Source organism: Suncus etruscus, chromosome 18, assembly GCF_024139225.1.
Source record: "Suncus etruscus isolate mSunEtr1 chromosome 18, mSunEtr1.pri.cur, whole genome shotgun sequence".
Classification (NCBI taxonomy): domain Eukaryota; kingdom Metazoa; phylum Chordata; class Mammalia; order Eulipotyphla; family Soricidae; genus Suncus; species Suncus etruscus.
This window is the reverse complement of record NC_064865.1, coordinates 40,218,059-40,234,021: the sequence shown is the minus strand read 5'-3', so window position 1 is coordinate 40,234,021 and position 15,963 is coordinate 40,218,059. Positions and strand designations below refer to the sequence as shown.

The window sequence follows — 15,963 nt, the reverse complement described above, 5'->3', positions numbered from 1 at the left end:
GGAGTAACTCTTCAGTGCCAGTGGGTGTGGCCCAAAAATAAAATTAAAAAAAAAAAAAAAAAAAAGGAATTCTATGGGTTGGAGTGATAGTACAGTTGGCAGGGCTCTTGCCTTGCAAATGGCCAACCTGTGCTGGATCCTCAGCACCCTACAGATCCCCTAAGCACTGCCAGGAGTAATTCTGGAGTGTAGAACCAGAATTCAGACCTGAGTATAGCAGGGTGTGGTCCAAAAACAAAAACAAAAAACTTTTGTTTTTTTCTTTGTGGACACACCCAACAATGTTTGGTGGACTATGCAGAGTGAAGGATCTTAGCAAGGATTCCTACCTACATGTTCCACTTAGTTCTCTGAGCTACCTCCCCAGCCAGCCCTAAGTATTCTGATGGAAGTTAAAAGTTAAAAACCATACACTAGGGCCCGGAGAGATAGCACAGCGGCGTTTGCCTTGCAAGCAGCCGATCCAGGACCAAAGGTGGTTGGTTCGAATCCCGGTGTCCCATATGGTCCCCCGTGCCTGCCAGGAGCTATTTCTGAGCAGACAGCCAGGAATAACCCCTGAGCACCGTCGGGTGTGGCCCAAACACCAAAAACAAACAAACAAACAAAAAAAAAACCATACACTAAAAAATAAGAGGGCCAGAGTGATAGCACAGTGGATAGGATTTTTGTCTTGCATAAAGCTGATCTGGATTTGATCCTCAGCACCCCGTATGGTTCCCTGAACTGAGCCCATCAGGAATGCTTACTGAGTGCAGAACCAGGAGTCCCTATGCATCATTGTATGTGGATCCAAACATATAAACACACATAGATAAAAATGAAACTGGCAAGAAATTCTGGCAAGAAAAGAAATAGAATTGCTCTTCAGGGGACAGCAGTTCATGAGGAACGTTTTCGCTGGAATAAAATGGACTATGTGGACAGATAAAATGAATATCTCAAAAACCAGAGAAGTAATTCCAACCTATAACCACTTAGACATTAGTACTTACAAGAACAAGAGTTTGAATAGAAAAGGAGCTAAATAAAATAGATTTTAGGAGTCTTAGCATATTAGAACTGTAATGGTAATATCTCTAAAAGACCAATCCAATTCAATTCACGGAAAACGAGTCAAATAAATTTACAAAGAATATCCTGAAACCTAATTTTAAACATTTCAACATCTTCCTCATCTAAACATATTTCTTAATAATTTTGACATTATTAAGCAAGTCACAGATTGATATTATTAAACCATGAAATGAGCATGCAGCAGTCAGACAGGAACTAAAATAAAAGGACTTAGTCAAGTCTAGGAGCAAACCATGCCCTATTTGGCTACAGCCTGGGATAAAAATTAATTGTGCTAAAAAAAAAAAAGAAGAAAGAGAAAAGAAAATCAAATTATGCTGAAAAAAATAAGGGGAGAGGTGCTTGGGGCATACAAGGTGACCTTTCACTTCTTGCTTTCAGTATTTGTTGTTCAACAAACCCAACGGGAATCATCAAATATATAATTACGGGGACCAAATTGAGCCTTTTAAATTATGCAAATCAAACAGAAAAGCAAGATACCCCAGGTTTATAACTGGGCATCATGTGTTCATGACATGTGGGTACAGGCAGACTAAACCAGCCACTGAGATCTAAAGCTTCCCAACAACACCCTGAGGCTGTAGAACTGCTGTAGGAAGATGACTATGAAGAGGATTTCACTGCAAAAGGATGACACGTGAAGGAGTTTTCAAGCTGTCCAGCTTCTGAGGAATTTTCCCAACTTGCAAAAGGAAACAGGAATCTTTTACTTGAGCTAATTCAGCCAGAGGGCAGATGGCATAATTCAAACCTGGGACTTTAAAAGCAGGTAACCAAGAGCTTCCCTACAGAAAGGAAAAAGCAATACACCTCCATGGACAGTAGAATAGCAGGAAGAAACAAGGATTCCAGACTTTTTAAAGGATACGGTCTGTACCAGGAAACAACGTTCTTCCAGTCAACAGCTCGGCCATTATGCATCCCACTGACCAGATATCAACTGGAAAAATTAAAAAGAAATAAAAGTACATGCAACGTCATCGTTATTACAGTTGGTAACAAATGCAAATATAACTAGGGATGAAATACTCAAATTTCTTAAGATACCAAAGGCTCAACAATCATACAAATTTTTACAGAAATAAGTAATCTTATGGGGCCGGCGAGATAGCATGGAGGTAAGGCATTTGCTTTTCATGCAGGAGGTCATCGGTTTGAATCCCGGCATCCCATATGGTCCCCGTGCCTGCCAGGAGCAATTTCTGAGCCTGGAGCCAGGAATAACCCCTGAGCACTGCCGGGTGTGACCCAAAAATCACAAAAAAAAAAAAAAGTAATCTTATTAAGACCTTGGGCCCATTAAAAGGTTTCATAAGTGAGGTAAACCAAAACATAATTGGAGAAATAAACAGTTCACAAAATAATAAATGTTTCATACTGATAGAAATTATGGATTCTGGAGGCTGAGTTGATATTACAGCAGGTAGGGAACTTGCCTTGCTCGCAGGTGATCTGGGTTCGATTCCTGGTATTCCATATGATCCCCTGAGACTTCCAGGAGTGATTCCTGAGCTCAGAGCCAGGAATAACTCCTGAGCATCACAGGGTGTAACCCAAACCCCACCTCAAATTATGGGTCTTCCCAGTAAATATATATGGAGATGTTAAATTTATGAATACATCTTTAATTTCAAGTAGAAAAACACTCAGATAATTAGCTGACAAAATGTAAACATAAAAACTAAGTGCTGGGGCCTGAGCGATGGCGCAGCAGTAGGGTGTTTGCCTTGCATGCAGCTGACCCAGGATGGACCTCGGTTCGATTTCCTGGTGTCTCATATGGTTCCCCAAGCCAGGAGCGATTTCTGAGTGCATAGCCAGGAATAACCCCTGAGCAACACTGCGTGTGGTCCAAAAATCAAAACAAGCAAACAAACCACCAAAAAAAAATAAATAAATAAAAAAAAACCCCTAAGTGCTAAACCAAAAAATTTGAAAGTTGAGTATAAAAACTCCGCTTTCTTCCCCCTGAGGACTATGTGGATTTGACAAGATCATTGGGGGGAAAAGATGCTTCTTCCCATCCCTACCATCTGCACCTCTGAGAACCCCAAAGAGCCAATATACTGTAAGACCCAAAATGGCCACTGCAAACAATACCACAATACCTGTCTGGTTATAATGCATCCAATTAAGCATGATCTCAGGAGCCCGGTACCACCGAGTGGCCACATAGCCAGTCATTTCATCATCCGTATGTCGAGCCAGTCCAAAATCCAAGATCTAAGAGAGAACAAGAGAAATCAGCCATTGAAAAAGCCAAACTCCTCAAAGTTGAAAGGGGAAAAAAAATCCTAGTGCCTAATAAAAAGGAAAAACAATACAGTATTCTCATAAATATACTTGTTGATTTTTGCTTTAAACCACACAGTAAACACAATCCGAACTTACATAATGCATTTATGAGAAGTGAAACAAAAGCAATGAAACTATAACATCCACAAAAGTACTGCACATGAATTCAGAACAGCTTTATACAACCCCAATTAGAACTGAAGCCAAGTTCATCGACAGGTGGAGAGAGAAATGAACTGTGATATTTCATAAAGTCAAATACTACTCAGCCATGAAAAGTAATCAAATTAATTAAATAAATCCAGCAACTAAAACCAACTATTAATGTAAACACATACAGATAAACTTCAAATATTAACTAACAGCAGCAGAAAGATCAAATAAAAGTGTATTAATCCATTTTTTTTAATGAAACTATATAAATCTACTCTCTTGCAGAAAGCAGACAGTTGTTTGTGTGGGCCCAGTTTAGGGCAGAAAGATGGGGAATGGTTAGTAAGAGGCAGAAAGGAAGATTTCCAAGAGTTAAAAATTATTATTTTATATTTGTAATAGTATATATAATTACATATAAATTTGCCAAATGCACAGTTAAAATAGTGCATCTTATTGTATGGGACTTATTTCCTAAAATATGAATGAAGTGAAAACAGGAAGTTCCAAGAATTCTTGCTCTTTATAAACAAGTACTTTCTTTTATTTGAATTATTTTGAATGAGTGGATTTCTTACACTTTTCTCTTAAGAACCATGGTTGACCCGAACAGACCTGGCTTCGATATGTGCATGCCATATGGTTCCTCGAGCCTGCCAGGAGCGATTTCTTTTCTTTTCTTTTTGGGGGAGGGATTTGGGTTTTGGGTCATACCCGGCAATGCTCAGAGGTTACTCCTGGCTCTACACTCAGAAATCGCTCCTGCAGGCTTGGGGGACCATATGGGATGCCAGGATTCGTCCTTTTGCATGCAAGACAAATGCACTACCTCCATGCTATCTCTCTGGCCCCTGCCAGGAGCAATTTCTGAGCACAAAGCCAGGAGTGCTGCTGGGTGTGGCCCAAAAACCACCACCACCAACAACAACAAAAACAAAAAACAACAACAAAAACAAAGAACCAATTTAAATGTAATGATTTCCTGTCCAGGAATGCTTACTTCATATTCAGATGTGTCTGTCTATATTATAACAAACATGTTAAATTCCTAAATAAAATTTATGATTTTTATTACTTAGGGAGTGGGGGGTCTTGGTCCACTGCAGGTGGTGCTCAGGGGCTATTTCTGTGCTGAGATATGACACCTACCTACCAGGTGGTGCTCCAGAGGACCATTAAGTGGTGTTGGGGGATTGGAATCAGGATTGGGGGGCATGATAAATGAACTTTATTTTAGAAGAAAATAGGCACCCCGGCCGGAGAGGTGGCGCTAGAGGTTAAGGTGTCTGCCTTGCAAGCGCTAGCCAAGGAAAGATCTCGACCGCGGTTCAATCCGTTCAATCCCCTGGCATCCCATATGGTCCCCCCAAGCCAGGGACAATTTCTGAGCGCTTAGCCAGGAGTAACCCCTGAGCATCAAATGGGTGTGGCCTGAAAAACCAAAACAAAAAAAATTTAGGGCCCGGAGAGATAGCACAGCGGTGTTTGCCTTGCAAGCAACTGATCCAGGACCAAAGGTGGTTGGTTCAAATCCCGGTGTCCCATATGGACCCCCGTGCCTGCCAGGAGCTATTTCTGAGCAATGCCGGGTATGCCCTCCCCCCCCCAAAAAAAAAGAAAGAAAATAGGCACCTGATGCCACCTTCACCATCACTGATGTGTGATTTTTATTTTTTTGGTTTTTGGATCTGAGTGCTGTGATCCAAAAACCAAAAAAAAATAAAAAATAAAAAAAGAAGTGTTTACTACATGATGAATATGTATCTGAAAACCACCATTCAAGTTCCCTGCTGAACACTGCAACCAAGTGTGTGAACGCCATGGCCCATTGCAACAACATCTGGAAAGAAAAGGGAGAAATACCCTATAATAAATCAACTAATTTGAACTGATTCTGAAGGATGAATTTTCAGATTAGCAAGTCACAGCTTATAAACTACTCCCTATCTATACACTTGGTTAGTCAAAGATATAATTTTGCACGTTAAAATGATTTTCTCTGTCTCTTCATCTTACCTTCAGCTCACAGTCTTCATTCACAGCCAGATTACTAGGTTTTAGATCCTAGGAAACAAGTACAGAGGGGAGGATCAAATCTGTGATCCACCGAAGCTTCTCTTCTCAGCGAGAACCATGGGCATCCAGACAAAAAAAGGAAGCCTTCCTCCACCCACAGTGAGTCTCTAGTCTTGATTAGTCTTACGTACATGAAAACTATGTACCTTCTTTCTGTCATCAGCTTAAACTTGGAGCAAAGTTTCAATCAATATTTCTAAAGGAAGTCTAGATTAAGAGGTTGGTTAAATGTCCAGCTCCCACTCTTTGCCACAACACCCTCACCACCATTGCGACCACCAACCCAGGCCCCCAAATAATTTAATCAAAATGACAATACATACCCTGTGAATGATGTCAGCTGAATGTATATACTGTCGATGGGGGAAAAAATTCAACAGGAAGAAAAAAGTTCAGAAAGTTATCTTCAGTGCTTAGCCCCTACCCCTGCCCAATGTCCCACAACATATTTTAGTTATATTTTCAGGAATGCATAGTACGTAAGGATTGTTTATATAAACAACTGGATAAAAATTTGAGTGAGGAATCATTAATAGTCTATATATTGATCATGGCTGTGATTTCATACTATCAATACTAGTCACAGATCTAGAATATGAATAAACTAGAGCTTTCATCGTACATCCCAGTGGGTTCATTGGAACTCAATAATGACTCAAAATTATTGATTTTAATTTTAAAACACTTTATTTGCTCCTCCCACAAATCAGCCTCATGACATCATTCAAATAGTAGAATTTGATGCAACAGATTCTAGAAAGAAATCATGCAGTTAACCTGCAACAATAAAGCATCCTTAACTCTCAGACATACATACAATGGGTGAAATGATAGAAATGTCTATAGACTCAAAATCCAGGACGTTGGGGATATGAAAGAGATAAGACTGTCCAAGGGCTGTTAATATTATGGTCATTAAATATTTGATGTTTCCCATAAGAAAGGTTTGCCTCTTAATGAAAGGGAGAAAGGGAGAATTCAACTTTCAAACTTGTTCCTTCTGGGGCCAGACAACAGGTAGGGTATTTGTCTGGCAGGCAGTTGACCTGGGTTCATTCCAGCAGCCCATGTGGTCCCCTGAGCTCTCTAGGAGTGAACTCTGAGTGCAGAGTCAGAACTAAGCCCTGAGCATCACTGAGAGTGGCTCCAAAGCCCCATCACAAGCACACAAATTGTCACTTCTACTGTCTGTACCTTGAGTCCTCGGAGAATTTGGTAGATAAGAAACTGAACATGGTCATCTGTAAGCTTTTGACATTTCACAATGTTGTTCAGATCTGCCCCCATGAGATGAGTCACCAGATACCTAGAAATTAATAAAGAGTTACACAGTAAACTAGAAGCTATTATTTTCATTAAAACAAGTTTTCAAAAGATACCCAGAAAGTAAACCAAGGAAAGTTAATTAAAAATCTAAGTAACTATTCATTTATGGGAAGACCGATTGTTTACAATATTACTATTCTAACTTAACCACCTGCTATTTTTCTAAAACATATGTATACCTATCGCTTCTTGGCCTTTTGGCTAAGATCAAGTGTAAAATATATGTATACTTTTTCCTACATTAAATCCTCTATAAAGGAGTCAACATATCCTTTTCCTACGTCAAGGAAAATGATAAAGGGAGAGAAAACAGCAGAGATGGAATTAAAATGACGTATGATTTAATATTCTTTTCTTTCAAATTATTATCACATAGAAAATATGTAACTAAAGATATGGTCAAGATAAAAGTACTCTGTAGTTTCAAGTATCTTATTACATTTTCATTTCATTGTAAAACCCTCAAGTTGTAGGTTCTAAAATAGAATATCTTAAATTTTCAAACTACAATTATCTTTTCCTGGATATTATTCACTGGGAAAAAAAGATTAGGGAAACATCTAATCTGTATGCATTCTGGACCTTCTCATAAGGGTGGTGCTGCTTATTAATCCTGTCTTTATGTGGTAAGATTAGGAGATATTATATTCAAGTCCAACAGGTTCACCAGAGATACTGTAGACGCAATACCTTGCCTAACCATATTACTGTATCACATAGCTATGGGAACCCAAGAACCCTATCGAGACTAATAAGGCAAAATTTTTTAAAAGCTACTTAGGTTTGATCGACGGTATTAGAACCACCCCCACTCTTTAGATCAAATAATGATGTGTGTCAGAGTCACAAAGAATACTGACTTTCTACTTCTTCTATTTATTAGTAGACTGTAATATACTACTAATGTATTATATAACCGATAAGCGGGGGCCGAAGAGATAGCATGGAGGTAAGGCGTTTGCCTTTCATGCAGAAGGACGGTGGTTTGAATTCCGGCATCCCATATGGTCCCCTAAGCCTGCCAGGAGCGATTTCTGAGCATAGAGCCAGGAATAACCCCTGAGCACGGCCAGGTGTGACCCAAAAAAAAGCCAAAAAACAAACAAACAAAAAACCGATAAGTGCATGGTGCACATACATATACACACATATATACTATATGCTATCATACTTATTACTTTCCCCAGACATAACTGAATTGTTTGTTTGGCTTTGGGGCCACATCTAGTGGGACAGCCATGCAGTACCAGCCAAGGATGGTATGCAAAGCCTTTGAACCATTTCCTTGGTCCTCAATTTCTGTGTGTCCTATCTTTGTTGGGTTGTGATAGTTTCCAATTTACTGAAGATCAACAGGACTTAGCCCAGGTGTAAAATTCAAATAGATTTTAGCAATTTTTTAAAAATAAATTTCCTGTTGTAGTATTGAGGAAAGAATGAACTCCAAATTTAATTTAAAGAGCAAACTGGACTTGTTTTTGGACCAACTGAAAAAGTTTTCATAAAAACTGATCTGCGGCCAGAGCTATAAAATAGCGAGTAGGGCATTTGCCTTGCATGCAGCCAACCTGGACTGGATTCCCAGCATCCCATATGGTCCTGAGCCTGCCAGGAGTAATTTCTAAGCTCAGAGTTAAGAGTAACCCCTAAGCACTGTCAGGTGTGCCCTTCTGAAAAAATAAATAAATAAATAAAATAAAATAAAATAAAATCAGATCTGATATAAAAGATTTATTGTACCATGTTCAACATAGACCGGGCACTAATCATCATGCTATGGTCTCACAAACTTTCTGAAACTTCCTCTCTAAGGTAGTTTCTCATTTCACTGATGAAAACAAAACAAAATAAAACAAGAGATAGGACAAAATAATCTGCTCAAGGTTAAAACCATGGTAATATTAGTTCAGTATTAATAACTATAAATCACAGTGCCTTAAATATTTTTTTAATTTTAGAAGCCATGATGTTTGAGGGTTGAAGGTAATTGCTAACCCAGATTCCATTCCCAGTACCACATCGTCTCTCAAGCATCCTTGCATTCATCCTAAGCCCGAAGTACCACCGAATGGCCCGGATAGTCCCCAGCATACTACAGCTCTTGTTTGAACTACCCAAATCACTGATCGGGGCCCATTGGGCATTACGTAGAAAGCCAAAAAATAATAACAATAACGAAGCTGGAACCCATGACCTTTATTACAAATTCTTCCAGTTTACAGGGGAAAAAATTTTTTTTAACTTTTTGGGTCACAACTGGCTCTACCTCAGTAATTACTCCTGACAATGCTTGGAGGATCATATGAGATGCTGGGGATCAAACCCAGGTTGACTGCATGCACAATTAAGTGCCTTACCCACTGTACTATGGTGTTCTCTATACTACCAAATTCCTCAGGCCATGACAGAGAATATTTATAAAACTTATCACATTTTAGAATTATTAAGTTAAAAAACATAGAACTATAAAATCTAAATTTAAAGCATTAAATTTTATGTTTTAAACATAAAATCATAAAAGATTATATAAATCTAATTTTAAAGATTTTAAGTTTCAAAACTGTCATAATATCCAGCAGTATCTTTTACAATCTTCTTAGCAATTCTCAATATTTATTATCAACGTTAATCTTTAAATAAAAGAGTTGACTAAAGGGGCCGGAGAGGTAGCATGGAGGTAAGGCGTTTACCTTTCATGCAGGAGGTCATCGGTTCGAATCCCGGCGCCCCATATGGTCCCCTGTGCCTGCCAGGAGCAATTTCTGAGCCTGGAGCCAGAAATAACCCCTGAGCACTGCCAGGTGTGACCCAAAAACCACAAAAAAAAAAAAAAAAAAGAGTTGACTAAAACAGTAATATTTCATCCCATCAGACTTCTCATTTTTTACATCCAGATGGACATAGAAGTTAATAAGTGAGAATGTTGAATTTCATTAATGTTTTAAAATTAGGATCTCCCCCCAAAAACTGGGGAAATGGTTACCCTATCCATAATAGCTATTGTTATAAATGACAAGGCTTCATCTAGAATCCAATTAGACTGCTTTGCAAACAATGACATTTTATGATATTGCAAGTAAAAAGATTATTTTCTTAACTTAAAAACAATTGTAAACGGGGCTGGAGAGATAGCACAGCTGTAGGGCATTTCATTTGCCTTGCACATGGTCAACCCAAGATGGACCTACGTTCGATTCCCGGCATCCCATATGGTCCCCTGAGCCTGCCAGGAGCAATTTCTGAGCGCAGAGCCAGGAGTAACTTTCCTGAGCACTACTGGGTGTGGCCCAAAAACCAAGAAAAAAAAATTGTAGACTTTGAAAGGTAAACAAAGAAAACATTTTTCCCCAAAATGATTTTACCTAGAAATCCTTGATGTATCTGGCTGGAAATAAAATCTAAAAATCCTAAAAAACCCTAACTCTCTAATATGTCTGTAGTAATTCACAAGCAGTATTTTCAATATAGCCATGGTAATTTCAAATATAAGCATTACGTTTAAATAGTGATTAGCCAGAGTAATAGCACAGTGGTAGGGTGTTTGCCTTGCATGCTGTGGACCCAGGATGAACCTGGGTTTGATTCCCAACATCCATATGGTCCCTCGAGCCTGCCAGGAGCAATTTCTGAGTGCAGAGCCAGAAGAAATCCCTGAGCACCTCTAGGTGTGGCCCAAAAACTAAACTAAAATAAAATAAAACTAGTGACTAATGGCTAAAGAAATCCTATGCAATTAGAACACCATAACATGGGTAAGAGTCTGAGATCATGCTTTAGTTAAAATATTGTCCCATCCATCTTATCAGTTAAGTTTCCTGACATGGGTGAGACTACAAAAACATTATGTAAGTATATGAGACTAATAAAGTAACAGCCAAACATTGATGGTAGGTTACTACTACATCAAATGAAAAGTATTCATAACAGAAGTACCTTCCAGGAACTAACCTAATTATCATATAGTGCTTCTTATGAGGCCTAGGAACCAATCTAAAATGTCCAATTGCCAAGTTCCTACATTTATCATGTAAAGAGGATTCCATAGAAAGTATACACCATGCAAAGTTAGTAAATGCTTATGGAGTCATATCATCTTTTAAAGGTAATGAGCCAGAGAACAGGCAGAAAATGAGCATGAACATACTTAAAATAAGTCTACTTCAAAAGGAGCATTAGTGACAATGCCATCGTTTTTATAGCATTTGTCTCTTGAAAACAAATAGAAGTACATATTAGAAAAGACATCGCTAATAGTGCCAATGTAAGTCACGCTGCAAAAAAGTTAATGGAGGGTTGAAAACATCTAGGAAATGATCTAGTTCTTCCACCTTTGTTTAGTCATATTCATTTTTTCATAGGAGAGTTAAATGGTTATAAGAGTATTAAAGCCTATGCCACTCAGTTACTATACCCACTACCACCAAATGTCAAGAGACCAAACAGAAACTGAGGATGCTAAGAAGAATAGCTCAAGGGGTTTTTTCAACTGTTCAAATAGCCTATCTTACATGCCATGAAGCCCTGGATTCATTAATTCCTAGTGCTACATGGTCCCCTGAGCATCACCAGGAGTGAGCACAGAGCACAAACTGGGGGAATTCCCTGAGCTTACTCTAGTGTGAACAAAAAACAGACCCCTACTCCCCACCCTCTGCCAAATTAGGAATTGAGCATGCTTCAGCTAATAAAGGCTGAGAAGCTGGATTCACAATCCGTTACAAATCTTGTTTTTCAATTTATTTGTGAAGATGGTCTCTCTTCAATTTAATCAAGCCAAAAAGAATGTCAGCCGCAATTTCTCCAAATGACTCTTACAGAAAAAAATATTTTGTGCTTTGCTGCTGGGACTGCAATAAGGTGACAGAGTTCTTTTCTCAGATGGGGGAAATCCCTGGGTCTGAGCCCCCGAAGAGAAAATGAAACTCCATTCTAACAAGAGTTGTTTTTTTTTTTTTTTTTTTTTTTTTTTTGGTTTTTGGTTTTTGGGCCACACCCGGCGGTGCTCAGGGGTTACTCCTGGCTGTCTGCTCAGAAATAGCTCCTGGCAGGCACAGGGGACCATATGGAACACCGGGATTCGAACCAACCACCTTTGGTCCTGGATCAGCTGCTTGCAAGGCAAACGCCACTGTGTTATCCTTCCGGGCCCCTAACAAGAGGTTTTTTTAGTATTATAGACAGTACTAAATGTCCAATTGTCAGCATTATTTAGTAAGCACTTCTGGAGTGGTGCCCAAAGGTCAAGGCCTCTCTCCTGCTGCTTTTATTTATTCCGTTTTTAAAAATAAAGGTTGCCCCAATGTCTTAGGAAATGAACCCAGAGGATAGTCCCCTCAATTCTTGTACAATGCTAGGGAGGTGGGGACAAGAGATGCCAGGGACTGAACTCAGGCCCCCTTCTTTCCCCAATCACATGTACATGCTCTACAGTGTGGGCTAGTTCCCTGGCCCCTTTCCAGTTCCCTTTAAGACAAACAAAAAAGCTTTAGTACAATCAAAAAGAATCTGGGGCCAGTGCAGTGGCGCTAGAGGTAAGGTGTCTTGCCTTGCCCCTGGCGTCCCATATGGTCCCCCAAGCCAGGAGCAACTTCTGAGCGCATAGCCAGGAGTAACCCCTGAGTGTCACTGGGTGTGCCCCCCCCCAAAAAAAAAGGGGCCGGCGAGGTGGCGCTAGAGATAAGGTGTCTGCCTTGCAAGCACTAGCCAAGGAAGGACTGTGGTTCAATCCCCCAGTGTCCCATATGGTTCCCCCAAGCCAGGGGCAATATCTGAGCGCTTAGCCAGGAGTAACCCCTGAGCATCAAACGGGTAATCTATGCAGGAAAAAAATCTCTTTAATATCTGCAGCTTGTTATCTCCTGTAGGTCTGCCTTATTTGATAAGGACAATTATAAAAGGTAAAAATTATTTCCATGTTTAAAGAAAGTTCTTAAGGTCACCATGGGGATTGATACTTTTTAAAAAGACAAGCCTCTTTGGAGTCAATGATACTTAGGACTCACTACAGCCTACTCCCAACACTGCAGTCAGGTTGATTCTATATAAAAACAAAACCCTGGGTTGGAGAAATAGAGAGAGAAGCTAGGGCGTTTGCCTTGCATGCAGCCAACCTGGTTTTGATCTCTGGCACTTGACAACCGTCATCAGGAGTGAACTCTGAATATAGTCAGGAGTTATCTCTGAGCACTGCTAGGTCTGACCCCAACCCACTTCAATTAATTTACTTAAAAAAAAAAAAAAAAAAAGATCATACCATGCCAGCAGTCGAACGGATTCCTCTTTCACTTAAAGTCAAAATCTTTTCAATGATCACTAAGACTTACATAGTCTAGCACCCTGTGTCCAATTATTTCTAATCTCACAATCAATTTCTTCCTCCCACCAGCTTTTCATTGCTTACGCTATGATATAGGTTTCTGCTTTCATTCCAATTTAAGCAAACACTCCTCTACCTCTGGAACTTTTGCAATGACTTTTCTTTTTTTTTTTTTTTTTTTTGGTTTTTGGTTTTTGGGCCACACCCGTTTGACGCTCAGGGATTACTCCTGGCTATGCGCTCAGAAATCGCCCCTGGCTTGGGGGGACCATATGGGACACCGGGGGATCGAACCGTGGTCCGTCCTACGCTAGCGCTTGCAAGGCAGACACCTTACCTTTAGCGCCACCTTCCCGGCCCCACAATGGCTTTTCTTTCTACCAGGAATACAATTCCCCTAGGTCAGTGGTCGGCAACCTGCGGCTTGCGAGCCGCATGTGGCTCTTTACACTTTATTATTATTATTATTATTATTATTATTAGTGTGTGTGTGTGTGTGTGTGTGTGTGTGTGTGTGTGTGTTTGGGTCACACCCAGCAGTGCTCAGGGATTACTCCTGGCTTCACGCTCAGAAATCGCTCCTGGCAGGCTCAGGAGAACATATGGGATGCTGGGATTTGAACCGATGACCTTCTGTATGAAAGGCAAACGCCTTAACACTTTTAATTTGGCTCTTCTGTGTGCCGGGCGGCCGCTCTAGGACTCAGGACTCTGCTCTTAGCCTCTGTCAGTGCGCGCCCTGTGTGGCTCTCAACATAAATTTCAATCGTGGTTTTGGTGAGATTTGGATCAGTTGAAAAAAGAGGTTGCCGACCACTGCCCTAGGTAATCAGGGGTCTCATTCTTCAAATGCTTAGAACTGCTGCTCAAAATGTACCTTCTCAACATAGCCAAACTTCATAGTTCCATTTAAAAGTCTGTATTTTCCCCTGATTTTGTTGAATAGCTACTAAGGCCAAGTCAGTTAGAATCACCTTAAAAACTGCTCAAATGTAAGAACTGACAGCCTAGCTGGTTTATTTCACAAATTATTCTCCTCACTTGAGCACAGGTTAGTGCAAGTACTTCATCTGCATCATCAAACCGACAGAGTATGATCTGCCTTACGGGATCAAAACAGAAAGCTAGTCAAAAGAAAGCACTAGGGGTCTCCCCCAGTTCTTTTGTGTGTTTTGGCCTATCAAGTTCTCTTTTGTTTGGTTTTTGGGCCATACGGCTTACAACTGACTCTACTCTCAGAAATTACTGTCAGTGATTGGGATGCTGGGATCAAACCTAGGTCAGCCATGTGCAAAGCTGTGGCCCTACCTATGGTATTATCCCTTTGGCTTACCCACCTCAAAGTCTTTAATCCACTTTGCATTAACTTTTGTGTATGCTATGAGATATGGGTCCAGTTCATTTTTTTTCCCACAGGTGGCTACCAAGCTTTCCCAATATGCGCTGAAGAGCTTTCCTCATTCCACTTCATCGACTCCACTCCTGTTACAGATCAGAGGGATTATCTCTGAGCTTGCAATTCTAGTCCACAGATATTCTAGGACCACATCATTTTGATAGCTAGAGATTTATAGTGCAACTTAAAGTCAGGAAATGAGAAACATCCCTTCTGTCTTTTTATTTTTCTCAGAATAGCTTTGGTTATTAGAGGAATTTTATGACTTCTTACATATCTTAGTGGCTTGTTCTAAATTCTCCAAGAATACCACTGGAACTTTTCAGAATATGGACCCCAGAGGTATTCAATGAGTTGAGTCCATTGCCAAAGATAACAAAAATAAAAATAAACAAATGAGACTATTTCAAATAAATTATTACATGGCAAAAGGAACTGAGGCTAAAGTAAAAAAGATATCCCATTAAATGGGAGAAAATATTTGTACATAAAATATAAGATAAAGTCCAGGATATAATAAAAAGGGGAGAGGAAATGGGGAGAGAAATTGAGCAAATATTCATTAAAGGCATAAAGATTGTCAATTAGCATGTAAAAAAAAGTGTTCGTCATAACTCTTTCAGGGAAATACTAAAAAAATGACAATAAGACCTTTCTTGATCTGGAGGCTAGCTCTAGCCGGCATGGGGTCTCGGGAGACCCCAGGTCGAAGGCTTTCTCCCTAGTTTGGGAGAAACTGCCCCCGGGCCTCCAGGTCTTCCCTGGGACCCAGCCCAGGTGGCCAGAAAAGGTGGGTGTCAGATGGTCCCTCCTGGAGGGGATCCCAAGCTTTCCCCACCCTTCCCCCAGTGAAGGGGGGGAGGGCACAGGGAGTAGGGCAGGTAGATCCTGGCTTCCGATTCTCTAACAAATCCTTTCTTGATCTGTAGGCCAGAAAAGGTGGGTCCAAATTGGGGGTTGCTGAGAGCTGCTCCTTTTCACTAAGGCAGTCTCTGGCAATTTCTTACCCGTCTCTATGTTCAAAACCGCGCGGGGGCTATAGCCCCTGTGCGCATGGTATATATTAATAGTATATCCTATCCTTAAGTTATGTTTTGTGTATGTAGAATGTCCATCTGGTATTCTGCCCTTTCGCACACCCCTGTAAAGCTCATTTTCACTCCCTAACTCTATCACCCCCAACCATCAGTACACCCCATTTACCCTTTCTAACTTCAGTACTGCACATTCCTAATCACACACCAAAGTGGTGCACAGGATTTAACAACCCCCAACTATTTTAAAAGACATAAAATGGACACGTATGGCTTTTGAATATTTT

General features: G+C 40.2%; 1 protein-coding gene across 2 annotated transcripts in view; it reads right to left on the bottom strand.

Moving 5' to 3' along the window:
- The window catches only part of MAPK14 (mitogen-activated protein kinase 14), a 97,227-nt gene that overhangs the window by 24,531 nt on the left and 56,733 nt on the right, over positions 1-15,963 (bottom strand). For both annotated transcript variants that reach the window (XM_049765270.1, XM_049765269.1), the window contains exons 4-8: positions 6,799-6,910; positions 5,928-5,957; positions 5,545-5,592; positions 3,189-3,303; positions 1,949-2,020 (exon numbers count right to left, since the gene is read on the bottom strand). In XM_049765270.1, the coding sequence (XP_049621227.1) occupies positions 1,949-2,020; positions 3,189-3,303; positions 5,545-5,592; positions 5,928-5,957; positions 6,799-6,910 (377 nt within the window). The remainder of the gene's footprint in view (positions 1-1,948; positions 2,021-3,188; positions 3,304-5,544; positions 5,593-5,927; positions 5,958-6,798; positions 6,911-15,963) is intronic.